General features: G+C 44.5%; 1 protein-coding gene across 3 annotated transcripts in view; it reads right to left on the bottom strand.

The window, feature by feature from the left end:
• Nucleotides 1-27,240, bottom strand: part of LOC141117196 (cholesterol 24-hydroxylase-like) — an 80,803-nt gene that overhangs the window by 26,604 nt on the left and 26,959 nt on the right. For 2 of the 3 annotated variants that reach the window (XM_073609900.1, XM_073609901.1), the window contains 5 exons: nucleotides 9,215-9,292; nucleotides 7,388-7,469; nucleotides 4,677-4,747; nucleotides 3,486-3,572; nucleotides 2,125-2,263 (listed from right to left, as the gene is read on the bottom strand). In XM_073609900.1, coding sequence (XP_073466001.1) covers nucleotides 2,125-2,263; nucleotides 3,486-3,572; nucleotides 4,677-4,747; nucleotides 7,388-7,469; nucleotides 9,215-9,292 — 457 coding nt within the window. Of the gene's footprint in view, nucleotides 1-2,124; nucleotides 2,264-3,485; nucleotides 3,573-4,676; nucleotides 4,748-7,387; nucleotides 7,470-9,214; nucleotides 9,293-16,104; nucleotides 16,366-27,240 lie in introns of those variants that run through there. The other variant, XM_073609899.1, reaches the window with a different exon arrangement.

Consider the following 27,240-nt stretch of genomic DNA (forward strand, 5'->3'; position numbering starts at 1 on the left):
CATATAGAGTGCAGGATTGAGGGGTGCATTACATATAGAGTGCAAGATTGAGGGGTGCGTTACATACAGAGTGCAGGGTTGACTGGTACCTTACATACAGAGTGCGGGGTTGAGGGGTGCGTTACATACAGAGTGCGGGGTTGAGGGGTGCGTTACATACAGTGTGCGGGGTTGACTGGTGCGTTAGGTACAGAGTTCGGTTTTGAGGGGTGCGTTACATACAGAGTGCAGAGTTGACTGGTGCGGTACATACAGAGTGCAGGGTTGAGGGGTGCGTTACATACAGAGTGCAGGGTTGAGGGGTGCGTTACATATAGAGTGCAGGATTAAGGGATGCGTTACATACAGAGTGTAGGGTTGAGGGGTGTGTTGTGTACATCAAAGTCCCCCCCCCCCCCAAATACAGAGCTTTTCTCCCCCCTCTTCCAGTTTAAACCCCCCATTCAATACATATCATTCCTCGGCACCAATCCCACCCCCCTTCAATACATAGCAGTCCTCCTACTATTCCACACCCCCCCGCCCCCTTTCAATACACAGCATTCCTCGGCACCCATACATCCTGCCCCCCCCTTCAGACTCCATTACCTAAAAACCATCAGAGCGGGGCCGGGCTGCACAAGAGAAGCCACAACATGTATGTCCGTGGAGGAGCTTCTTATCCCCCGCCCCCTTCCTCCTCGGCTCTTGTATACAGCTCAATGTATGTAGGGCAGAGAGGGATGTGAACGGCAGCCGGGAGAGGAGTGCTGTCACTTAAATAGGGAAGCAGCGCTTCTGTATTAACAAGTGACAGTAGCGAGCAGCTGAGCTAGCAAAATGACAAGCGCTGGAGCGGAACTCCAAAAAAAAACCCGGCAGGCAGCGCGGACTTCAGGGGCAGCTCAGCTGATTTGGGGCTCCCCTACAATGGCTGGGCCCTGGGCAGATGCCCCGTTCGCCCCGGGTTAAAGACAGCCCTGGGGGGAGGCTTTGGGGGATGATCTGCAAGTGGTTAAGTGGGTGGGTGCCTACTGGGTTCTTCAGGGGTGCCTTGACAAAATGCCTAAAGATCCCTCCAAGTTGCCCAAAAATTCTGCACAAGCTAGCGGGAGGATCAAGCCTGCCTTTTTGTGACCAACGCCATAGGTTATCATTGTGCAACATTACAACTTTGGGCACCGTGTGGGCCAGCCACCAGTGCCCTAACAACTGCTGATGTCATCGTCTGATAAGGAGGACATCTGGCACCTGCACAGAATTCTTGTTTGATCCTCGCCCCTCTCTGTCAGCACTGGGGTCAGGTTAGCTGGCTGCATGGTGAAAAGAAAATGAGGGAGAACAAATGCTGGACAACTAGTCAGTATCAGTGTTCACAATTGTATTTGCTTTGCAAGAATAAATAATCTCTAATGCTGGGTGTCCTATGTGTATGGGTGCTGCTCTAATATGTAAAACTATTAAGGGTGTCTCAAAATTGTGCATCATTTTATAAGGTGAGTTGACTGGAAAAAGGTTGAGAAAGAATGCTCTACAGCATGTCCCAAAAACAACTTTTTTTCATGCCCTTTGAAGCCATCACCAGGCATGTAAAATTTTTGCAGGAGCAGCTATTGGGAGCCCAGTTCCTATTGATGTAGGCATGCCCCCCAGAATTGCAACACCCAAGACCCCTTTCCCTACACACAATGTAGGCCAGGCACTTGAGCGTCAAGACAGCAGCAATGCTTTGCTGGTAAAGAAATTAATAATGAGGAAAGGGACAGAGGGGGGCAAGGCACTGGCGCCGTTCTCTAGTCCAGCATACATGGCTGGTTGGGCTTTCAGTGCAGAAAGTAGTTCTGCCAAAGTTAGTACCGCACTGGATTTTTAACAGATCAACATGTATTTGATGAGATTTGTTTCTGGTGTGTCCCTACATTTTTAACCTCTTGCCAATCATGTAACACATATGTGCTGTAGCAGGGAGGTTGGGCCTTAAAGCCACACATGAGTCCATCGTGGCTGAGTTTTCTGTGCTGAGAGCGTGATCAATGCATGCTCCCAGCACAGTGACCGAGTTGTCACAGACAGACCCCTTCCATCTACTGGAGTTTGGGCAACCTTATAAGTAACGGAAAACCTACATCAGTTAATTTTATGTACCTTCGAGATGACATCCAGAGTGACTCTGCACAGCATGTCATGCATTCCAATCTCAGTTTTTCCATCAGCATTTTCTGCAAGTCTCTCCACCAAGTCTTCGGCTTTCTCATTGAAGGGTGCCATCAATCCAATCAAGTATCTGTATGCAGGTAACAGAGGCAATGCTAACCAAGGTTAACGCACAATGCACCAGACACCAAAATGTATCTTCTCATATACCTCCATTGCAACAGTGGAGAGCGATACTACTTTACTAGTGTCTTATAGCTAGTCTGCTAGAATAAAAACTTCAAAAATGGTCTCTCTGTAAACACACACATAATTTACGTATACAGTGTTGTTGTAATAAGCGGTCAGGGGATGGTAAAAGCAGGTGGTTGAGCCCCCTCATCGTCCATCTAAAGAAAGGAATGTAGCTGCTCAGGGCTAGACACATGCCACAGCCTTGATGCTTTGCTTCCCAACCAAGGCAGAAATTAAACTGCACGTCGGCGGGCGGTAAAGATGCTGAACTCAAGCCCTTTAAGTGTATGGGACTGGGCCACAACTACCCTGCAACCGCATGCATTGTGGTGGCTCAGCCTTTTGAGAAGGTGACATATATCCTCCTTGCAACCTGCAAAAAGACCTCTAAAGGGTTGCCATGAGTGAGACGGAGCCCTGCTCAAAGATTTGTTTAAGTTCTTGAATTTGATCTGGTATCATTACCCTTTCAGTCAAGCTTGGACCAATGTAACTATGTATATACCATACCTGGCTGATGCCCCAGGAAGCTGGAAATCACTGATGTAGACACGGCTACTCCAGTGATCTCCACTTGCTTCCAGGTCCTGTGCTGAGCAGCTGACATGCTGTATTGTGACCACAAAAGATCGGCCGCTTGGCACAGCACCCGTCAGAGAATGCTTTACATTTTCTGAATGAATGCAAAGTGTTCTATGTTTGGACAAGGTGGAAAACGTGACATCACCGCTCCACCTCGTCAGGGAATTGTTTGCATTCATTGAGAAAATGAAAGTTTCCCTGAATGGCACCTGTGTTAAACCGCCAACTTCCCTTGTTCACAATGCATCAGGTTGGCCGCTCAGCACGGGACGGAGATGGTAGTGGAGATCGGTGGGCATAGCGGTGTCTACTTCAGTGGCTTCCAGCTTCAAGGGGCATTAGACAGGTATAGTATATACATACTTACATTGGTCCAAGCTGGAACAATGTACTGTAATTATATATAAAATATCCATATCTGGAATTCTTCTTTAACATCTCATATGTATATTTGGCTGTTTCCATGGTCTTCAGGTTTAAAAGCAGCATCTTTTTTACCCTCTAAGTTTTAACGTCTGGTTAATATTTGTACTTACGTTCTACTAAATGCTGGATCCATGATTCTCCTCTGTTTGTGCCAGTGATCATAATCCCGATCTGTCACCAAGCCTCTTCCCATGAACCTGGTATATGATGGGTATTAAAACACCAAAAAAAATGTTAAAGCTAGAAAAGTGTTAATGTAACTTCTGCATAACTAAAGGAGGTGATTGGTATTATTTTAGTTGGGTCAGCCATGTGGATCTGCATAGTTTTCTCAGTCTAGGCTTCCTTTGAAGTATAACTAAAAGCAAAACCTTTTTTAACTTTTGTATAGAGTGGAGAAGGATTAGTACATGTCAGCTTTTTTATTGTTGTCTGTGCCCCCCCTTAGGGAGATTCACCCCCTCTATATGCCTATTATAACTGAGAGCAAAAGTGAAAGAAAAGCCCGAATTTTGGGTTGTCACCAAAACAGGACAAGAAGAGGAAATCTTCCAATGTGAACACTAGTTCTAGTAACACTCAGGGATTTTTCCCACTTAGCTAGCACACAACTAGCTTTGGCTATGGGACAGGAAGTGAAGAGAAATATGTCCAATGGGGATGGAAAAAACTGACAGGGGTTATACTAGGATTGCCACCTGCCCAGGATTCACCCGGACAGCCTGGGTTTTGAATCACGTATCCGGAGTTCAGTCTGCCTGAAACCCGGACACATTATTCAGACTGGGCTGTGGCTCCCCAAGTAACTGAGATAGTTACACAAAAATCTGTTGCCGTCTGGGAGCTGTGGGCCACTGTCTGGGGACAGGTTCGTCATCTGTGGGGGGGGGGGGGGGCAATGATGTCAGCAAAAGCTGTTTGGCCACTCCCACTGTTACAGTAGGTGCCCCAAGGAGAGTGCGCCGAGGAAAGTGCTGCAAGGAGAGTGCTGCATTATCACTCTCCTTCGGGCACCCAAAGGTGTCCCAGGTCTTTTATAATCCTATATATCCTGTATAATACAAAAAAACCTGTGCCATTAAGTGTTCAGGTTTGGCTTGAAGAAAAGGTGACAACCCTAGTTGAAACCCTCCCTTACTCTATCCAAAATGAAAAAAAAAACAAGTTTTGCTTTTAGTGCTACATTAAGCACAGAAGCTTTTATGCATAAAAAGAACCATAGCAGGTGAGGAGTTAGACCTTCTGTATTGGATAACCCCAATATAATTTGTATGTAATATTCTGGAAGATATGATACATACCGAACGCCAAACATGTTGGACAATTGGTTGTAAAACCAGTCCTTTGTGTATTTTGGAGACATCAGAAATTCCTACAATAAAGGTATAAAAAAAGAAATTTTAGAGCTTTGCTTTACCCTTCAATTAAGTTATAACGGCCACTTTCTTTTCCTGCACATTGTTCCAACAGTATCCCTTGTGAAATATACATGTTTTACCCTGACAACTCCATTCTATTGGCAACATTTCTCTACAGAATTCTCAATTTCCTGGACACATGTGCATTCTAACTGACATTTTGAACGCTATTTAAGAACCTGACATTTTGCATGCTATTTAATCACCTATTGCCCAAATCCATGGCATGTACTGTGCTGCAATATGATGCTACCAGAGTTTTGTAGTGTATCTAAGCTCAAAAACAAAAAAATGTAGCAGCTTACTGGTTCTTAGATGTGGTGGCTGCATTTCTTTTTTTTTTGTTTTTTTTTGTGTACATATCTGTTTTTCACACCTTCTGTCTGTTAGGACTATCTCTTCTTATCTCCATAGTATAGGGGGTGTGGGGTGTTCTGTAGTCAACTGTGATAACTGGGAGCAATGCTAACTTCCCCCTCATTGTCCTGAGATCAGTCGGGTGCAGTCCGCTCACTCTCTGCTGCAGTCAATAATTAAAAAATACAGGCAGCACAAAAATAATCATTTTACTCCAAGGAAGGTTTATTGCAATGAAAACACACCACTCACTCCCACTCAAAGCCATGCCCTCAGTGCTTTTCACCCGGCTTTGTGTTTTTTTCACTTATAGCAAAATTATGTATTTAGCAGTTTCCTTGAAGTTCCATTCTAACCTACACTTATATTCATTATTTATTTTTATCAATTTACAAAAAAAAAGAAAAAAGGAAAATCTAAATTGAATCAACATTTGGTGTGACCACCCTTTGGCTTCAAACCAGCATCAATTCTTCTAGCTACACTTGTACACAGTTTTTGGAGGAGCTTAGCAGGTAGATTATTCCAAACATCTTGGAGAGCTAACCACAGATCTTCTGTGGATGTAGGCTGCCTCAAATCGTTCTGTCTCTTTATGTAATCCCAGACAGACACAATGATGTTGAGATCAGGACTCTGTGGGGGCCAAACCATCACTTCCAGGACTCCTTGTTCTTCTTTACGCTGAAGATAGTCCTTAATGACATTAGCTGTATGTTCGGGGTCACTGCCCTGCTGCAGAATAAATTAAGGCCCTAATGGTATGGCATGATGAAAAAGTATCTGCCTGTATCTTTCAGTATTGAGGACACAATTGATTGGGTAACATTGAGGAACGTAGACGCAGTGGTCAGCCAAGGAAACTTAATGCAGTGCTTACTTGTCTTTGGAAGGTGTCCAGCAGTGCCATTAACAAGGAACTGGCGAAAGCCAGTGGGATCCATGCATGCCTATCTACCGTCCGAAGAAGTCTGGTCAGAAGTGGTTTTCATAGAAGAATTGCGGCAAAAAATCCATATCTCAGATGTGGAAACAAGTGACTCAACTATGCATGAAAACATAGGTACTGGGATGCAGAAAAGTGGCAGTAGGTGCTGAATGCTGAGTCTAAATGTAAAATTTTTGGCAGTGAATAAACAAGGTCCATAAAGACATGGATGAGTGAGTTTGGGGTGGAGTAACTTGACTGGCCTGCACAGAGTCCTGACCTCAACCTGATAGAACACCTTTGGGATGAATTAGAGCGGAGACTGCGAGTCAGGCCTTCTCGTCCACATCAGTGCCTGACCTCACAAATGCGCTTCTGGAAGAATGGTCAAACATTCCCATAGACACATTCCTAAACCTTGAGGACAGCCTTCTCATAAGAGTTGAAGCTGTTATAGCTGCAAAGGGTGGGCCAACTCAATATTGAACCCTACAGACTAAGACTGGGATGCCATTAAAGTTCATGTGCGTGTAAAGGCAGGCGTCCCAATACTTTTGGTAATATAATGTATATTGAAGCAAAATCTGTAATCACATCTAAACATTTAGGGGTCTCTTTATCAATGTTTTAACCCAAGATGCACACAAGTTTCTTCCAAGATTCAAATATTTTTTTCTGATTGAATCTTTTTTGAAAAATGTGCGACTCTTATGCCCTGTACACACGGCAACAAAGGTCCTACAGTCTTTCCGACTGACTTTCGACAGACTTTTGATGGATTTCCGATGGACTTTCGAACGGACTTGCCTACACACGATCACACCAAAGTCCGACAGATTTGTACGTGATGACGTACACTGGACTAAAATAAGGAAGTCCATAGCCAGTAGCCAATAGTTGCTCTAGCGTCAGTTTTTGTCCATCGGACTAGCATACAGACGAGCGGATTTTTCGATAGGAACTGGGTCCGGCGGAGTTCCGACGTAAAGATTTGAAACATGTTCCAAATCTAAAGTCCGTCAGATTTTCGACAGAAACAGTCCGCTGAAGGTCCGATGAAGCCCACACACGGTCGGATTGTCCGCCGGATTCGGTCTGTCGGACCAGTCTGGTCGAAAAGTCCGCTCGTGTGTACAGGGCATTAGGTGATCAATGTGTGAATCTTGGGTGAATACAAATGCATAGATAGACCCCCTTACCTTAAGGTCAACTTTTACTACAGCTAATGTGGCTTATCTTATGCTTACTCTAATGAGTCAACTGGTTCATTGAAGGGTCAGAGATGGTGCAGAGATGGAGATATTCTTACCTTTACTGCTTCTGGGCTGGCAACTAAAATCACCACACTATGGAAAAAATTCAACCGTACAACTGGGCCATATTTCTGGACCCTGTAAAAAAAGACAAAGTATAAACACAGGTACTCTTATTTGTCCTTTATTGTTCAGAACAAGAACTGTGCAGTGCATTGTAGTGGGTGGGAGCCTCCTCCATCCTGGGCACCTGACCCTTTGTGTGACACCCTTTTTATCTTATGCACGCTTCATATTCTTTTAGAAATGTGTGGCTATCACCAGCGCTCCAGAGTGGCTCCAGAAGACCTTTTTTTGCCACAATGCAATGTTTCAAAACCATAAGAGGACCCTTCATCAAGATAACAGTCCCTGTTGAAGTGCTGGTGATATCCATATTTTTCTGAACTGAGTAATAGCGACATTTGTTCCTTTGTACCTTAGCACCCCTTCCATCCAGGTCTCTACACAGTAAGATGTGTGCCAAGTGTCCCCAAAGCTGGACAGATACTAGTAGAATTTTGTTAGACAGTTTTCATTTTAGAATGTTCTTCTAGTTTTTTTTAGTGGTTAATGAGCTCAAATCAACATGACAAGAAAATTGAGAGAAGACGGATGGAAAAGTGTTCTTGAACAAACAAAATTCCAACTGTGAATGTGGTTTTCGTTTTGGAAAAAGCATACATATTGTAATGTGCATGTTCTAGGCACAAAAGAAACCCTCAGAGTCCTAACATACTCCAGCAGCATGGCAGAGCAGGTCTAGATGGAGGTGATCCCTGTCTTCTCCTGAATGCTGGGGGGCAGCCTGCCCTGGATCAGCACCATGTATCGCCATTATGCGGGGGGGGGACATTGTGTGTTCCAGCTCTAGAACTTCATTGATTGTTATGGTGCCTGTGGCTGGCCCCAGTGCCGGACAAGATCATCTAGAGCCCAGGGCAAACATGCCGAATTGCACCCGCCCCCCGCAAGATTTATGAGCATTATATGTCAATGAAAATCCCCCTCCTCCCAAAAACAAAAGCGAGCTGTTTCCTGCATGCTTCCCTCTTAAGCAGAAATTCCCCCTCCTCACAATACAAATCTGTGCCTCCCCCCCCCCCCCCCCAACTCATATCCTTTTTCTCCCCATATGCCCCCAGCACAAATCCCCTTCCCCCCCCAAAAAAATCCCCCTCCTAGCACAAATCCTCAATCCCTCAAATTTCCCCTTCAACTCCTCCCTACTCCAAATCCCCCTACTAGCAAATCCCTCCCCCCCCCCCAAAAAAAAATATTTCCCCTCTACCATATTACTTATATAGCACAAACCCCCCAAATCCCCCCTCCTAGCAAAAATCCTCTTCTTCCATCTCCCCTTCCAACACAAATCCCCCCCCCCCCCCAATCACCACTCCTAGTACACCTCCCCAAATCTGCTCTCCTAGAATACTTCTTATCTCCTGTTGCCCCCCCCCCCCCCCCCCCCAAATTCCCCTTCTCAACACAAATACCCCTCCCCTCCAAATCTCCTTGTAGTGCCCCCCCTGCCCCACCTCACATGATACCACGGTGCCCAGGGCAGCCGCCCCTCCTACCCACTCCTTGTCCCGGCCCTGGCTGGCCCACACCATGGCAGCGCATTAAATTGATTCAGGGCAGACTGCATCATGTGTTCATGGCATCCCAGGGGAACCAAAAAAGGCTGCTTTATTATATCCATATTAGCAAGATGGCAAATGTAATCACTTTTTTCATAATCTCAAATAAATTTGTTGACTTTGGCTAATTTATTTTTTTTTTCCATATGTCACGCCTCCCCAGTATAATGTAAGATAAATGATTGCTTATGATAAACTTACCACTCAAAAAACAAGTCATACACAAGCTCATTTTTCTTCATGTGCTTCAATGTTGTGGTAGAATGTCCAAAGAGGAAGCTAAAAGTGAAAATAATTTCCTATGAATGATACAGCAGATTGTGTTTTGTACGCACATATTTTTAGTTATAATTGCAGTGTTGAACTTATCTGAAGGACATTTAGGCTTGGTTTACACCGCAGCATGCTCCAGCTCACAGCCATGAGTCCGGTGCGTCTCCATTCCAGTGTTAATTTTGTCGACTAAAACATTTTAGTCGACTAAATGAATACTATTTTAGTCGACTAAAATACGACTAAAACAACTGAGATGACTAAAGTACGACTAAAACTAAAATGGCATTTTAGTCAAAAGACTAAAATGGGACTAAAACTAAAATGCCATTTTAGTCAAAAGACTAATGCCCCGTACACACGATCGGAAATTCGGCCAACAAAAGACCGATGAGAGCTTTTGGTCGGAAAATGCGACCGTGTGTATGCTCCATCAGACTTTTGCTGGCCGAATTCCAGACAGATTGAGAGCAGGTTCTCAGTTTTTCGGTCGGAAAAAGTTACGATCTGAAATTCCGATCGTCTGTACACATTCTGACGCACAAAATTCCTACGCATGCTCGGAAACAATTCAACGCATGCTCGGAAGCATTGAACTTCATTTTCTCGGCTTGTCTTAGTGTTGTACGTCACCGCGTTCTTGACGGTCGAAAGTTCAGCAAACTTTTGTGTGACCGTGTGTATGCAAGCCAAGCTTGAGCGGAATTCCGTCCGAAAAACCATCAGATTTTTCTGACGGAAAAGCCACTCGTGTGTGCGCAACATAAGACTAAAACTAAACTGAAATTTGACTTCAAAATGAACACTGGTCTGTAGTGCATGTTCATACCTCAATATCTTAAAGCGGGGTTCCCATTAAAAAAAAAAAAAAAAAAAATTAAAAGTCAGCAGCTACAAATACTGCAGCTGCTGACTTTTAATAATCAGACACTTACCTGTCCCAGGGTCCAGCGATGCGAGGGATCGAAACCCCGCTCGTCTCCCCCTCCGCTCGGCGGCGCCGGCATTTTAACTGTGGGCGCCCGGGTATGAAGCCACAGCCAGGCACCCACTGCACATGCGCGAGCCGCGCTGCGCACCGTCACTGGCCCCGCAATCATCTGGGATCGGTCACGTGTCCCAGATGATTGACAAGAGGGAGGGTGGAGAGGCGATCTCCCTTCTTGTGCCGAGGGAAGTGATGTCAGGAGCCCAGGCACCGAAGGAGGCAGACTACGATGGACCCCCTAGCAACAGGCATTTAGAGGTGAGTAAAAAAAAAATTGTTCTCTAAATGTTTTTTTTTTTTTTTTTTTTTTTTTTTTGAGCACATTACTAATTTATTTTTTTTTTGGGGTGGAACTCCACTATAAATAATATATGAGATTTTTCACTCCAGCAGTATATAATGAGTTTGGAAATTGTAGAGAATTGTTAACTAATGCATTACAATTTAATTACACCCATTAGATTTTAGATGACTAAAATGAGTTTTAGTTGACTAAAATGTACTGGAGATTTAGTCGACTAAATACGACTATAACTAAAACAATTTCAGAAGACTAAAATGGGACTAAAACTAAAATGCCATTTTAGTCCTAAGACTTATGCCCCTGTACACACGGTCGATATTATGCCAGAAAATGTTCGATGGGAGCTTGTTGTCGGAAATTCCGATGTGTGTAGGCTCCATCGAAATTTTTCCATCGGAATTTCCGTCACACAAAATTTGAGATCTGGATCTCAAATTTTCAGACAACAAAACCCGTTGTCGTAAATTCTGATCGTGTGTACATAATTCCGACGCACAAAGTTCCACGCATGCTCGGAATCAAGCAGAAGAGCCGCACTGGCTATTGAACTTCATTTTTCTCGGCTCATCGTACGCGTTGTACGTCACCGCGTTCTTGACGTTCGGAATTTCCGACAAGATTTGTGTGATTGTGTGTATGCAAGACAAGTTTGAGCCAACATCCGTCGGAAAAAAAACATGGATTTTGTTGTTGGAAAATCCTATCGTGTGTACGCGGGATAAGACTAAAACTGAATCAAAATTTGCTGCCAAAATTAACACTGCTCCATTTACTGTTTCAGGTCCAATTTCAGCCCGAATTTTTGGCTGAATTAGGACCTGAAAGGGACCAAAAGACGAACCGGACTCCTGTGCAATTCTCACTGGAGCCGCTGCGGAGATGTGTGAACCGGCTCCATAGAGAGCCGGCAATTGGATGCGGGGAAACCCACATCCAATTCACAATAGTGTGAACCCAAGCTTAGGCCCCGTTCACACCTGAGCGATTTTATACTTCAAGCTTGTAGCTTTAAAAACTCTCAAAAAAACAAATCCCATTTATTTCAATGGCCCCTGTTCACATCCGAGCGTTCTGTCACCTGAAGCAAAACGCCTGTCGCTCAAAAAAATACATGAGCTTCTTTTTTGGCCTCATAGATTTTTGGCCTCATAGACAGTTTAAACAGCAGCTCTCCACCCCTAAATTCCTCTCCCTCTCCTCCCCCTAGTGCTTTCTATTGGCTAAACAAAAACGCCTGAAGCTATAAAACGCCTGTAATACGCTTATAAAGCTGCAAAAACAGTTAAAAAAACGCCAGAGAAAACGCCAGTAAATTGCTGCGCTCAGGTGTGAATGGAGCCTTAGGGGTCTGTTTATAAAACATTTGTTGCCCGAATGTCTGAAGCATTCACCCAAGCTGAATGAAATGTCACCGTCATTTTTGTAAGGGATTAAAGCGGTTGTAATGTCCGCTTGGTCATTTTTACCTACAGGTAAGCCTATAATAAGCCTATAATTTTACCTGTAGGTAAAATGAATATCTTCTAAACTTGTACGATTTAGGAGATATTCACCTTGCATGCAGCCACTGACATCAGCGGCGCATGCGCAGTGAAGGTCCGGTGAAGGTTCGGCGCATCATGGCAGAACTTGCCGGAATGGAGGACTCCCGCACGTATGCACGGGAGTGACGTCATCACAACTCCAGCCACTCACAGCGCCGGAGCCGCGAACCCGGAAGAAACGCAGTGGGAACATTTTAGCTTCCTCAGATGTGACCGGGCGGCCCTGTGTGAGCTTCGTTGTAAGGTAAGTATTTCATAATGAGCTAGTATGCGGTGCATACTAGCTCATTATGCCTTTGCCTTACAGGTTTTTGTTTTGTTTTGTTTTTTTGGGTATACAACCGCTTTAATGTCTGTATCGTCAGCTCTGTATAGTGGCCAAAATGCGGTATAGTTTTCTGAAATAACCACTGAGAAAACAATACATTACATGTGTTCTGATGGGTTGGAAATGGATATTAATTTATTACCAGCTTTGTTCAATGGCTGGTAACTTTATCCACTCCAAAGGAAATGCAGTGTGATGCATGACCTGCCTGGAGCTTTTTTTTGATGCTTTCATCATAAGTCACGCAACTAAACACATATTAGTGCAACACACAGATGTGAATGGGGCCTAACTAATGATCGCAGGTTGTCAATTATTATCTATCTGATCAATTGAAATATCATCGTATTCATGAACAAAGTATTTCAGTGATGCTCAGTGATGCAAACTGATCAAAAATATTCTGCCCTGGCAAATTGACTGAATCGTACATTTATCAGGTAAAAAAAATCAAAGTTTGTATGGCCGCCATTAGGCCCCTTTCGCACTGGGGCAGTTTGCAGGCGCTATTGTGCTAAAAATAGCGCCTGCAAACCGACCCGAAGCAGCCGCTGCCGTCTCTCCAGTGTGAAAGTCCCGAGGGTGGTGCGCTAGCAGGACGGGAAAAAAAGTCCTGCTAGCAGCATCTTTGGAGCGGTGAAGGAGCAGTGTATACACTGCTCCTTCACCGCTCCTGCCCATTGAAATCAATGGGACAGCGCGGCTATACCGCCGGCAAAGCGCCTCTGGAGAGGCGCTTTGTGGTGGTTTTTAACCCTTTCTCGGCCACTAGCGGGGGGGGGGTCAAACCGCTCCGCTAGCGGCCGAGTACCGACCGCTAACAATGGCGGCGCTTAACTGCCGACGCCGCCCTCGCCCCAGTGTGAAAGGGACCTTAGGAAGCTTAACCACTTAAGGACCAGCCTCATTTTGGATTTTAGGTGTTTACATGTTTAAAACAGGTTTTTTTGCTAGAAAATTACTTAGAACCCCCAAACATTATATTTTGTTTTTTTCTAACACCCTAGAGAATAAAATGGCAGTCAATGCAATACTTTTTTTGCACCGTATTTGCGCTGCGGTCTTATAAGCGCACTTTTTTTGGAAAAAATTCACTTTTTTGAATGAAAAAATAAGACAACAGTAAAGTTAGCCCAATTTTTTTTTATATTGTGAAAGATAATGTTACGCCAAGTAAATTGATACCCAACATGTCACGCTTCAAAATTGCTCCCGCTCGTGGAATGGCGTCAAACTTTAACCCTCAAAAATCTCCATAGGCGATGTTTAAAAAATTCTACAGGTTGCATGTTTTGCGTTACAGAGGAGGTCTAGGGTAGAATTATTGCTCTCGCTCTACCGGTCGCGGCGATACCTCACATGTGTGGTTTGACCACCGTTTTCATATGCGGGCGCTACTCACGTATGCGCTCGCTTCTGCGCGCGAGCTCGTCAGGACGGGGTTTTTTTTTTTTTTTTAATTTTTGTTTTTATTATTTATTTTACATTATTTTTACACTGTTTTAAAAAAAAAAGAAAATTGTGTCACTTTTATTCCTATTAAAAGGAATGTAAACATCCCTTGTAATAGAAAAAAGCATGACAGGATCTCTTAAAGAGGAGTTCCACCCAGGGGGGCCGTCAAAAAAAAAATTAATTAAAAGTCAGCAGCTACAAATACTGCAGCTGCTGACTTTTAATTGGGCACTCACCTGTCCCAGGGTCCAGCGATGCGGGGGATCGAAGCCCCGCTCGCCCCCCCCTCCGCTCGTCGGCGCCGGCATTTCAACTGTGGGCGCCGGGCTGTGGCTTCACAGCCTGGCACAAACTGCGCATGCGCGAGCGGCGCCGCGCGCCGTGATTGGCCGCTCAATCACCTGAGACCTGTAATGGGTCCCAGATGATTGACAGGAGGGAGGGAGCAGAGCGGAGCCCTTCCTGTGCCGAGGGGGAAGTGATGTCACCAGCCCAGGCAAAGGAACAGGCAGACTACGAGAGACCACCTAGCAACAGGCATTTAGAGGTAAGTGAAAAAAAAAAAATATCCAAATGTTTTTTTGTTTTTTTTTTAGAATTTTTCCAGGTATTTTTGTTTTTTTGGGTGGAACCCCACTTTAAATATGAGATCTGGGGTCAAAAAGACCTCAGATCTCATATTTACACTAAAATGCAATAAAAAAAAAAAAAAAAAAAAAGTCATTTAAAAAAATGACATTGAAAAAAATGTGCCTTTTAAGAGGCGTGGGCGGAAGTGACGTTTTGACGTCGCTTCCGCCCAACAGTGTCATGGAGACGAGTGGGCGCCATCTTAGCCTCACTCGTCTCCAGGCACAGAAGGGAGACGGACGCGATGGCCTCCGCCGCTACCGACGGCTCCGGTAAGCGGCGGAGGGCACCGGATCGCGGCGGGAGGGGGGGCCCCTCTCCCGCCACCGATAAAAGTAATCTCGCGGCGAATCCGCCGTAGGGACCACTTTTATCTGATGTAAACGTTTTGACGTGGCTTCCGCCCAGCAGTGTCATGGAGACGAGTGGGCGCCATCTTAGCCTCACTCGTCTCCAGGCACAGAAGGGAGACGGAAGCAATGGCCTCCGCCGCTACCGACGGCTCCGGTAAGCGGCGGAGGGCACCGGATCGCGGCGGGAGGGGGGGGCTCCTCTCCCGCCACCGATAAAAGTAATCTCGCGGCGAATCCGCCGTAGGGACCACTTTTATCTGATGTAAACGTTTTGACGTCGCTTCCGCCCAGCAGTGTCATGGAGACGAGTGGGCGCCATCTTAGCCTCACTCGTCTCCAGGCACAGAAGGGAGACGGACGCGATCGCCTCCGCCGCTACCGACGGCTCCGGTAAGCGGCGGAGGGCACCGGATCGCGGCGGGAGCGGGGGGGCTCTCCCGCCACTGATAAAAGTGATCTCGCGGCGAATCCGCCGCAGGGACCACTTTTATCTGGAAGACGACCGCCGCACGAAAATGGGGATACCGTATGGGGATGCCATAACAACGATATCCGCCGCCAAAGTTTGGACGTACATCGGCGTGCGGCGGTCCGGAAGTGGTTAAAAACAACTTTTGGAATGGCATTATCATGTTAAGCCCAGGTTCACACAGACAGCTGAACTCGCACGATTTCATTCCCGCATGTCAGTCCCGACTTTCAGAGGGTAATTTCAGAGACATCTGTGGGGATTGCTGCACAGATGTCTATGGAAATCGCACCCTGAAGTCGCCAAAAGTAATTCAGAAACCACTTTTGAGAATCGGACGGTGCCATTTCTGGCAATTGCTTCCGATTTGACATGCCAAATCGCTTCAATGTGAACCTAGGCTAAATCTTAGTTTATTGATTGGACTGAGCTCTACTGTAAAGCGGAGCTCCAGCTCCTTTAGAAAAAAATAAAAGTCAGCAGTTACAAATACTGCCATTGCCTGTAAGGGAAACTGGCAGTGTGCCTTGTGGCTTCACAGTCGGTACCCTACTACGCGTGCGTGAAGTGCGCTGCACTTTGTGAATGGCCTGGCGGTGGGGGAAGGAGGAGGGGGACCAAACTTCCGGGTGATCTAGTCGCGGTGAAATCAGCCGGAAGCGGGAGCGGATACCTGTCAAAACGAGGTATCTGTTCCTCCCCTCCCCTCCAAAAAGGTGCCAAATGTTAAAATAAGTTTTCACTTACCTGTCTCTGGGGGGTCCAGGAATGTGGTCATATTTCCTGTGTATGTAGAAGATATATCCGCAGAATAGGATAAAAGACACGGAGGCCAGGGATAGCAGAAGAGCAAAAATCCAGAAAACAAGAGCCCACATTGTCACCGAGAAGCTGCAGAAGCCTTTTGGCTGACAACAACTCTTCTCAATTCAAAGCCGGCTGCTGAAAATAGGACAAAGGCCAACAACAAACAATTTCCTGGATTGGTCCAACCTCCCTCAGACTGGGGCCTCTACAATAATACGAGGGCTGTGCAGTGCATGGTGGGGCAATATGAGAAACCTGAATGACTGCATTTTATAGCTCCTCAGCATGATACAGGATTTAAAGGGACAATAAACTCTGGATTTAAAAAGCAAAAATTCTATTCAAGTAAATATTCTTAACTCAAAAAAAATCCCTTTTGTTACTCTCAGCCTCCTCCAAATTATTATTTTTTTATTTTGCTGCTGTGATCTGACTCCCTGTTAGAGAGGGGCTACGTTCGATCTCCGAGGTCCCACTGTATGTAGCCGCCCTCTCTTGCTCACTCCTGAGATGGACTATGGGATTTGTAATGTGCATAGAGCAATGTACATGACAGCAACTAATGTGCACTGCTGGTTCCAAACAAACAGAAGTGAGGGGAAAAGGAGAGGTTTTGGAGCTCACGGAGTTTGTTACACAAAAGTTGAAAATTGCAATAAGAAAAAATGGAATAAGAAAATAGATTACAAGCCCATGAAGTAGTGGATGTGTATATATTATTTTATAGAAACAAGGATACTATTTAGTGTCTCTTTAATGGGTGAATGTTGTCCCCTTTGAAGAGAGGAATACTGTATAGGGTGGAGTTGACCACATCTGATGAGGACTAACCATTTTCCAACTGCCAGCATTTACTGCTCCCCCAGGCACCGCAACATACCTGTACGTCAGGGTGCACATGCGCACTGCGCGCTCCCCTTTGGGCGCACAGCGGTGTAATATACAACCACCGGACACAGCGGATTGTGTTGCTTGGTATTCGCCCACTGTGAGTGGCCCAGATGCCACGTGATCGCTGTGTGATGACACGGCACATAGTAAACAGTAGCTGTGAATGGAATCCATTCATGACATCATTGTTTACTACTGTGTGTGATCTGCGATTGGTCACCACCAGTGATCACATGGAACCAATCACATGGGTCCAATCACAGCACCCTGTACCATGTAATGACGCTGTACTGCATTGGTCCACTCTTGATATTAAAATGTTTTGTTCCATGACACATTGTATAAGACTCTGCTCTCTTGATTACAGATTTTTTCTGCACAGACAAATCCACCAGATGCAACCAACCCTAACGAATAGCATTTCTAACTGGAGCTTCATTGGTATTAAAACCAAAACCAAACCTTTTCTTTGGCTTTTTCCCCCTCTGTTTTCACCTGGTGATCTGGCCAGTAACACACTTCCTGTATTAGAGTGCCCCCACTCTGGATGAAGGAGCACAGGGGGCACCTTTGGACAGCAGCATTGCCTTTGGGGGGGGGGTTTAATGTTAAATGTACACGCAAATCAGTAGCAGCTGCTACTCAATATTTGGGGGGGGGGGTTGGCAAGACTCCCTAGCCAACTCGGGCTTCCTGATTGGCCAGGGAGAGAATCAGGAAGACAATACCGAATAATAATTAACTATGGTCACACAAGTGGGTGGGCTTGGGGCGCAGTGCTCTGCGCCCCGAGTCCACCCTTTTCTGAAGCCAATTAGAGCCTTGGGCTCTAATCATGTACTTCAAGAAAAAAAAATCCCATTGTAAGCCATGCGCCTGGCGCCCTGCATGTAGATTAGGGGACGGGTGCATGGATTAGGGGGGCGGCCCCCCTGCGCCCTGCATGGACAGGCCGCCACTGACGCAGATTTAAATACACTAACAAATTGAAGCCAAGCTCCAGCTCACTTGTTTTAATCAGTTACAGCAAACAGTTTTGCTTTTGTTTTGCTTTGATTGGCTGCTATGAGTCCCCACGCCATGCATATTATTTTTCTGTATCTATATTTTTTGGTAAGTTCTCTGCATTGTGTATAGTTGCTTTTGCCAACATTTGCAGAGGTGTTGTCATCTACCTTTTGCTGGAGTTAAAACCTTGCAGGCAGCATATGGGTTAAAAATATACAATGCAGAGTTATATAAGTTTTTCATAATGCGCTGACTCTGTATTATTGAAATTGCCTCAGTCTGAACGAGGTTGGGCAAATCCAGGTGAATCAAGTTTGTTGCTGTTTAATAATTGATAGCCCTATGTTCTATTATTTTTAGCAGCCAGCGTAGCATTTACAAGTGCTACTATGAACCCAAAGGTGTGGCCACCACTGTATGGTCCGATGGTCACACTTGATAGGATGTACGAACTCCAAATGGTGTCACATCAAACCATAAAAAAAGGAAAGAAGAGAAGGGCCTCCACAGTGCGTAAATCCAAAAATAAAAATTTATCAAAAGAGCAAAAAGCTGAACAGTACAATCCACCTAGTCGGGTGGGTACAGGGAGTGATCACATAAAAAGTAAAGGATAAAAAACAGTATCGCGTGGTGTCAGAAAGCACAAAGTCTCAGCAACCCGACATGTTTCGGACAAAAGTCCTTCAACTGGGGCATAAGCCCCAGTTGAAGGACTTTTGTCCGAAACATGTCGGGTTGCTGAGCCTTTGTGCTTTCTGACACCACGCGATACTGTTTTGGAGGCCCTTCTCTTCTTTCCTTTTTTATGGTTTGATGTGACACCATTTGGATTTGGTACATCCTATCAAGTGTGACCATCGGATGGTGTCCAAGTTCGTTAGCCGGGCTGTCCTAGCTACACCATTTGCTTACCACGGATTTTGACGGAAGTTTTGAGGCGTATCTCCACACCAGCTCCTTCCATCAAATATCTGCCGGATTGTTGAATCCAAACATCTGATTGACCCACCGCTATATGGTGAGTGTGTCCACTTCTCATGGTAAGCGTACCCATTCCTTCAATATTTCCATCTTGATGCGGCAAATATCTTATGAAGAGGTTATTCCTGTCACATATAGTGGTTGATTTACTATCATCTACAGGCATCATCTACACATAGGACTTTCATTTTACTGAAGAATCTCCTGCTTTTTTGGTTTATCACAGACAGTTTTAGTTGCAGGTTTTTTTTTTGCTGTCTTACATGGACATTTTCATCTACCTGTGACAAACTTTCCTGATTTGTTTGTCCTTTTGTTGTTGTATATTGTTCACGTTGATATCTGACCTACAAGGTACTATCAGCTTTATATTTGTGATGCGGTGATATTTCACTTTCGCACTTTGTTACACACTAGCGCTGCATTTTTTATCCTTTCTCCTATTGAAGTCTCAGAGTCTGCTAATTGAATCTATAACTACTTACGGGTGTCCTGGCCCTAACCCTCTTTCCCCCAAAAAATACAAAAAGGACCGTCAAAAGAAATAAAACCTCTTTTACATCCAAGAAGTGTCTGGCCCCCAATGACTTTCACCATCTTTGCACTCACTATGCCTTACAACCCACTACATATTGAAGGATGTCACCCATCTTTGGCCTTGGAGTTCCTCATTAGACTGGACAAGGCCGGAGACCTTGCTACACTTACATTAGTGGTCAATGGAAAAATGCCCCTTACATTAGTGGTCTAAGAAAAGAATATCCACATTGATGATCAGTGGGAAGAATGCTGTTTACATTGCTGATCAGTGGAAAGAATGTTCCTTACATTGGTGATCAGTGAGAAGAATGTTCCTTACATTGGTGATCAGTGAGAAGAATGTTCCTTACATTGGTGATCAGTGAGAAGAATGTTCCTTACATTGGTGATCAGTGGGAAGAATGCTCCTTACATTGTGATCAGTGGGAAGAATGCTCCTTACATTGGTGATCAGTGGGAAGAATGTTCCTTACACTGGTGATCAGTGAGAAGAATGTTCCTTACGTTGGTGATCAGTGTGAAGAATGCTCCTTACATTGGTGATCAGTGAGAAGAATGCTCCTTACATTGGTGATCAGTGGGAAGAATGCTCCTTACATTGGTGATCAGTGGGAAGAATGTTCCTTACATTGGTGATCAGTGAGAAGAATGCTCCTTACATTGGTGATCAGTGGGAAGAATGTTCCTTACATTAGTGGTTAGTGGAAAGAATGGTCTTTACATTAGTGGTCTATAAATAGAATATCCACATTGGTGGTCACTGGTCACTGGAAAGAATGCACTTTACATTGGTTATTAATGGAAAGAATACTCCTTACATTGGTGGTCCATGGAAAGAATACCCCTTACATTGGTGGTTAATGGAAATAATGCTACTTACATTGGTGGTCAATAGAAAGAATGTTCCTTAGATTGGTGGTCAATAGAAAGAATGCTCCTGAGATTGGTGGTCCTTGGAAAAAATGCTCCTTACATTGGTGGTCAGTGGAAAGAATGTCCCTTATGTTTGTGGTCAATGGAAAGAATGCCCTTTACATTGGCTATTAATGGAAATAATTCTCCTTACATTGGTGGTCAATGGAAATAATGTCCCTTACAATAATGGTCATTGGTCAATGGAAAGAATGCTCCTTATATTGGTGCTCTTTACATTGGCTTATGTGCATTGAACGCAGTTGCAGCATAGCGATGATGCATTTAAGAGGGTAAACAGGCGATCAGGAGGCAACATATTGCCTCTTTGCCGGCTGTCAAATGCTTGAGCATGGTTCGCTTTTCAGAGGAACAGCATTTTTTTGCTGGTACTATGAACAAGCAAGAAAAAATAATCTGTTCTGGATTGTACACATATAGGGGGTCAGGATTAAAAGCGCATATATAAAATGTGCATACATGTAAACACACATGTACGCACACACGCGCGCACACACACATATATATATATATATATATATATAATATATATTGTGACAGCAGGCAGGTAAAATCACCTGGTTGTATCCAGGATGGAAAATATGTATGCCCTAGAATAGATTCAGGCTTTATGCCAACTTATACCACTAGGGGGGAGTGCTGGGAGTCCTGCAGGGGAAGCGTTAAAGAGCCCAGCTGAAGTACGTGGGCTCATTAAGACCTATAGAAAACACCCCAGCATGCTTAGGGAGATGCTCCATCCTGGAACCAGTTCTGTTTGTGTAGACTGGGGAGTGTGGGATCTGTCCTGTGTGGTGGAAAAAAAAAAAAAAAAAAAAAATCTGTCCTGTGTGGTGAGTCAACGCCTGTGTGGCAAACTTCTGAAATAGGGACTGGGGCGGCATAAGGCTGCACCTGGTTGTTAGATAGGGAATCTACGTGTGTAGTAAGCGGTCAAGCTGACCAGGATTTCTTTTCATGTTTATTTTTGTTTTGCTGTTATTTTTCAATGCATATAGTCTAAATAAACCGCACCTTTGTTTTTTATCACCTATAACGCTGTCTGCTGTGCCTGATTTTGTGTGGTGAACCCATCCAGAGGGTCACACACACCCGCTGCCGAGCTAACTCCATACACACACACACACACGCACTGTGTGTGTATGTGTGTATACATATATATATATATATATACAGCCTTTTAAAAATCAGCATTACTTTACCTTAGCGCTTCTGCACTGTAGGGGGAGGCAGACAGCGCACTCTGAGCTTTCACTTTTGGTGTAATCGGTGTGACGAGCTCCCCGAGTGCCGATTTATACTTCGACTGAGGATCGGGGAGCTCGGTCTCAGCCGCTCTTCCTATCAAAGCATACAGGGGGCCCTCAAGGGCCCCCTGCAGCACAGGGCCCGGTCGCCATGGCGACTTCTGCGACTCCTATAGGTTCGCCTGACATAGAACAAGCGTATTATTATAGTCGTATTTTGTTTGCTTATTTTATGGTAAAGTTTAAAATTGCTCATCACCTGATAGGTAGTTGAGGAGTTGCTTGAAAAACACTAGTTGCAGCCATCTTGAGTAAGTTCAGATAATTATTGTAACATTTACCACCTGGAATCCATCTGCCCTTAGCTCAGGAATATAATAAAAGTGTACACTGCGCTAAATTGAAAAAATATATAGTGTGGAGCAGCTACTTACAAGGTGACAACAACCAAAGAAACATGTGAAAATAAAAATAAAAAGTAGCGCATAGATTGTGTCAAAAGTCTTCAATCAAGAAAACAACTGGAAAAAAAAAAAAAAAAAAACAAATATCCACAAATAATAAATATAACAGTGAAAAAACTTATAAGTCTTTCAATATAGGTGAATAAAGTCCTATCGGTGAATGGGGAACAAATAACATGGAATGTCCCACTGAAAACCATGCGTGGATACGGGGAGGCAGATGTTATAACACGGGTGAATCAACAAATCGTCCCCAAGTTGTATCTCATAACGACATGCGATTTGGTAAAGATGGTGTGTAAGAAACTCTTACCAGATGCGATGGACTCCCTTGTCAGCGACAGGGAGTCACTCGAGCGGGTTGCCTCTCAGGGCCAGTGAACGGACATCACAGCTCTGCGAACCTTCTGGGTCAGTAGACGATCCATCGATCGAAACGCGTCGGGCGCTTCCAGCATCCTTCTTGTTGCCCATTTTTGATTTTATATTCTGTGATCACATTTTATTGTTATCTGGCGTTTTTAGCAATAAAAATCCTATTTTTGCTCATCTACACTATGTGGAGCTTGTTTATATTTTCTCCACATACCTACTGAGAGATTCAACCAGCCTTCAATCCAGTTTTTGTATGTGACGCACTGTTCCCTCTGATCCGCACCTCGGCCATCCTTTGGGAGGACCCACCTGGCGGCCCCGGGAGATCCGCGCAGAGTTTGACCCAGAAGGTTCGCAGAGCTGTGATGTCCGTTCACTGGCCCTGAGAGGCAACCCGCTCGAGTGACTCCCTGTCGCTGACAAGGGAGTCCATCGCATCTGGTAAGAGTTTCTTACACACCATCTTTACCAAATCGCATGTCGTTATGAGATACAACTTGGGGACGATTTGTTGATTCACCCGTGTTATAACATCTGCCTCCCCGTATCCACGCATGGTTTTCAGTGGGAAATTCCATGTTATTTGTTCCCCATTCACCGATAGGACTTTATTCACCTATATTGAAAGACTTATAAGTTTTTTGACTGTTATATTTATTATTTGTGGATATTTGTTTTTTTTTTTTTGTTTTTTTCCAGTTGTTTTCTTGATTGAAGACTTTTGACACAATCTATGAGCTACTTTTTATTCTTAGCTCAGGAATGCAGACTGGAGAGTGTGCTTAGCTGAGAAAGACCCACCTCCCCTCCAACAGATGAAAAAAGACAAAAATTGCCCATAAAGACTCTGGGGATTTATGACATCATTTTGGCCTAGGCCAGAAACCAGGAAGCAACTGAAGAAATGTAAAATAAATTATTTGCTTTAGAAAACTGTATACAGGGGGACATGACAGCAAACATACTGAAAATAGATTTTTGGGTTAAAGTTAACTTCAGATCTAGTCGCAATTTGGGAGTGGTAGGAACATTTGGGAGTCTGCTTGCAGGTAGGTGCCTATGCACACTTACATTCGTGTGTTTGTTTGTTTTTTTAACTTAAAGGGGTTGTAAACCCAGGATTACGGTGAAAAAACACCTGTCAGTGATCGCCCTCTCACAGGGGAGGTCTGTGCTGATTGATGCCCACACTGGACCACCAGGGACGCCACTAGGACCACCAGGGATGTCACCACCAGGTATGCCACCCTAGACCACCATGGATGCCAATCAGTGCCCACAATGGATGCCAATCAGTGCCAACAATGGGCATCACTGATTGGCAGGCATTATTGTCTGGCACCGATTGGCATCCATGCCATCAATTACTGTACATCAGTGCCACCTATCTGTGCCCATACATGCCCATCTGTGCCGCCTATCAGTGCCCATCCATGCTGCCTATCAGTGCCACCTATCACTGCCCATCCATGGCGCCTTTCACTGCCCATCAGTGCCACCTATGTGTACTCATCAGTGCTGCATATCAGTGCCCCATATTAGTGCCCATCATCAGTGCCACCTCATCGGTGCCCATTAGTGAAGGAGAAAACGTACTTATTTACAAAGTTTTGTAACAGAAACAAAAAAAAAAACATTATTTTTTCAAAATTTTCGGTCATTTTTTTATTTGTTTATCAGAAAATAAAAATCCCAGAGGTGATCAAATACCACCAAAAGAAAGCTCTATTTGTGGGAACAAAATGCTAAAAATTTAGTTTGAGTACAGTGTAGCATGACCGCGCAATTGTCATTCAAAGTGCGACAGCGCTGAAAGCTGAAAATTGGTCTGGGCAGGAAGGTGTATAAGTGCCTGGTATTGAAGTGGTTAAAAAAACAAACTCTTACAATCACTTTAAAGGACAGGGTCTCTTAAAAATATATACAGCTTTCATAGAGAGTATTAAGCAAACAGAAAAACGCATCATGTGTAATAAATTACAGAAGATGAATGTATGCAGGTAATTTTTCTGCACAATTCTTTTTTTCTTTTTTCTTTTTATGTCTTATAATTCAACAGTATCCACTTCATACACAAGATGTCCTCAGCCATCCAGGTTGTATTGTATGTCACAAGGCATTGTTTAACCCAGAAGACTGAGAACACTGGGCGAATGTTAGAAGCATTTGTGCAAGTTGAATGACATGTCCTGCATATCAGCTCCATCTAGTGGCCAAAATGCAATATGTTCTTCTTTATACACCATTCTAGTCACTACATGGAGCTTATGATATAGGCTTTAATCTCTTAGTAAAAATATGGGAAATTTTGTTCAACTTGAATGATTCTGACATTAGTGCAACAAAGGCTTTATAAACAGACACCCCCCCCCCCCCCTCTAGTGTCAGAAAGGCATTACTGCTAGAGAATACATGATCTGATCCCAGTTGCATATCATGAACCATAATGCGGCGTACACACGGTCGGACTTTCCGATGGGAAATGTTCGATGTGAGCTTGTTATTGGAAAGTCTGTGTGTAGCTCCATCGAACATTTGCTGTCAGAATTTCCGGCCACAAGTGTTTGAGAGCAGGTTCTCAAATTTTCCGCCAACTTCACTTGTTGTTGGAAGGTCCAACCGTGTGTACACAAGTCCCTCGCACAAAAGCTCACGTATGCTCCGAATCAAGCAGAAGAGCTACACTGGCTATTGAACTTCCTTTTTCTCGGCTCGTCGTATGTGTTGTACGTCACCGCGTTCTCACGTTCGGAATTTCCGACAACATTTGTGTGACTGGTTGTATGCAAGACAAGTTTGAGCCAACATCCTTCGGAAAAAAATCCATGGAATGTCCGATCGTCTGTACGCGGCATAAGAGTGGTTAGGGTATTACAAAGGCTACTCTGTATAAGTATTTAGTGTACTGTATACGTGTTTGTATTTGGGCTGTAGTTGTTGACCGAAGAGCTCAAGAATAGTTCATCCGCAGGACCCTTTAGAGATTTGGTCCACCACTGAGCTCCAAATGTATTACTCGGGATAATAATAACGCTGAACTTGAAGACATATTTAAAAAACAAACAGTAATGCAGATTTGTAATCATTACTACAACAGTAAATGCTTTTTTTCTTCAATAGTTTTTTTTTTTTTTTTTTACTAAAAATGCAGCAGTTAGAAAAAAAAAAAAAAAAAAAACTGTCAAGGCACAATGCCTAAAAGTACAAAGGGAAGGAATACAACACAAAAATTACACACAGATGAGCATATGGAATTTTTTACACAAACGCTTCACTATGGCCCTTGAAGAGGTACCTTATAACAGCAATGTAAGTATCTGAATTTGATCTGGTATTAGCATCTTGACTACTATCATATAACACGTCCATATCTACATACTCTGCTTTTCATCAAATACATTCAAAAATACATAGATCTCTATGCATCTTTAGTTTAAAGAGTCAGTTCCATTTTAACACAAATCTGCCTAAGCAGGTAAGGGGTGCCTGTAGATAAAAACTGCAGCTTTGACTGAAGTTGAATGATGCCCTTGCTATAGGTGTAGGCAATTTATGTAATGTACCTCCTGTAGCCTGGTTGAAAAACTCCCACAGATGGCATCATCCCATCCTGCCTTGTTGCTAGGACATTGCTAAGGTTCACTCCCAGCTGCTACTGCTCACTCCAGCCATCACAGGAGTGAGCTCTCAAATCCTGGCACATGTGTGGTCCACTATCTCCTCTATCATAGCATCACTAAGCTCAAAGCTACAGCAACTGGGGAGAAAGAGTGCATGCAAAGGAGTTTGATTTAGCTGGGAGTGTCTTATAGGCGGCACTGGTGGGCACTGATGAGGTGGCACTGATGGGTGTCACTGATGGGTGTCACTGATGGGCGGCACTGAAGGGCTTTGATTGGTGGCACTGAAGGGCACCAATTAGTGGCACTGATAGCTGGCACTGATGGGTGGCAGTGATGGGCACTGGTAGGTGACACTGATAGGCAGCACTGCTAGGTGGCACTGATGAGGCACTGATCGGCACCACTGGTGGGCATTGATAGGTGGCACTTGTGGGCATTGATAGGTGGCACTGATATACTGGTGGGCACTGTGGGCACATATGAGTCTGCTTTGCCTCTCCCTGCTCGGGACCGATGTCCCTTCAACAGAAGCTGGTGATCGTTTTCTTTTCTCCTCATGCTGTCAGTGTCATTGGCTGACAGCTGATCACTTGGTAAGGGGTCGGGATCGACCCGTTACTCCGATCTGTGATCACCCGAGTCTCACTGATTCGGGTGATCACTGCGCGCGTCCTTCAGGAGGGTGCGGCCAGCTTGCAAAGGGGAGGACATCTATTGACGCCCTCCCGGCAAAGCAGATCCGCGCTGTAGCCATCATTCGGCTATAGCGCGGATCTGAAGGAGTTTAAGTGGAAGTCCATCCCTACATCTATAGATACCTACATCTAACACTAACCTATCTAGCTCTGTAAAGAAATAATGAGTATACATACTTTTTTTGAAGCTGATCCGATCCGGTCCCATGTTGAGCTGTCAGCTGCGGCTTCGCTGTGTAGGCGGGTGCAGAGGACACGTCCGACAACGGAACCCCCATAGTAAGTCTATGGGTGACATCACTCCCCATTCATTTCA

Source organism: Aquarana catesbeiana, linkage group LG13 (genome assembly GCF_042186555.1).
Source record: "Aquarana catesbeiana isolate 2022-GZ linkage group LG13, ASM4218655v1, whole genome shotgun sequence".
NCBI classification, from domain to species: Eukaryota; Metazoa; Chordata; class Amphibia; order Anura; family Ranidae; genus Aquarana; species Aquarana catesbeiana.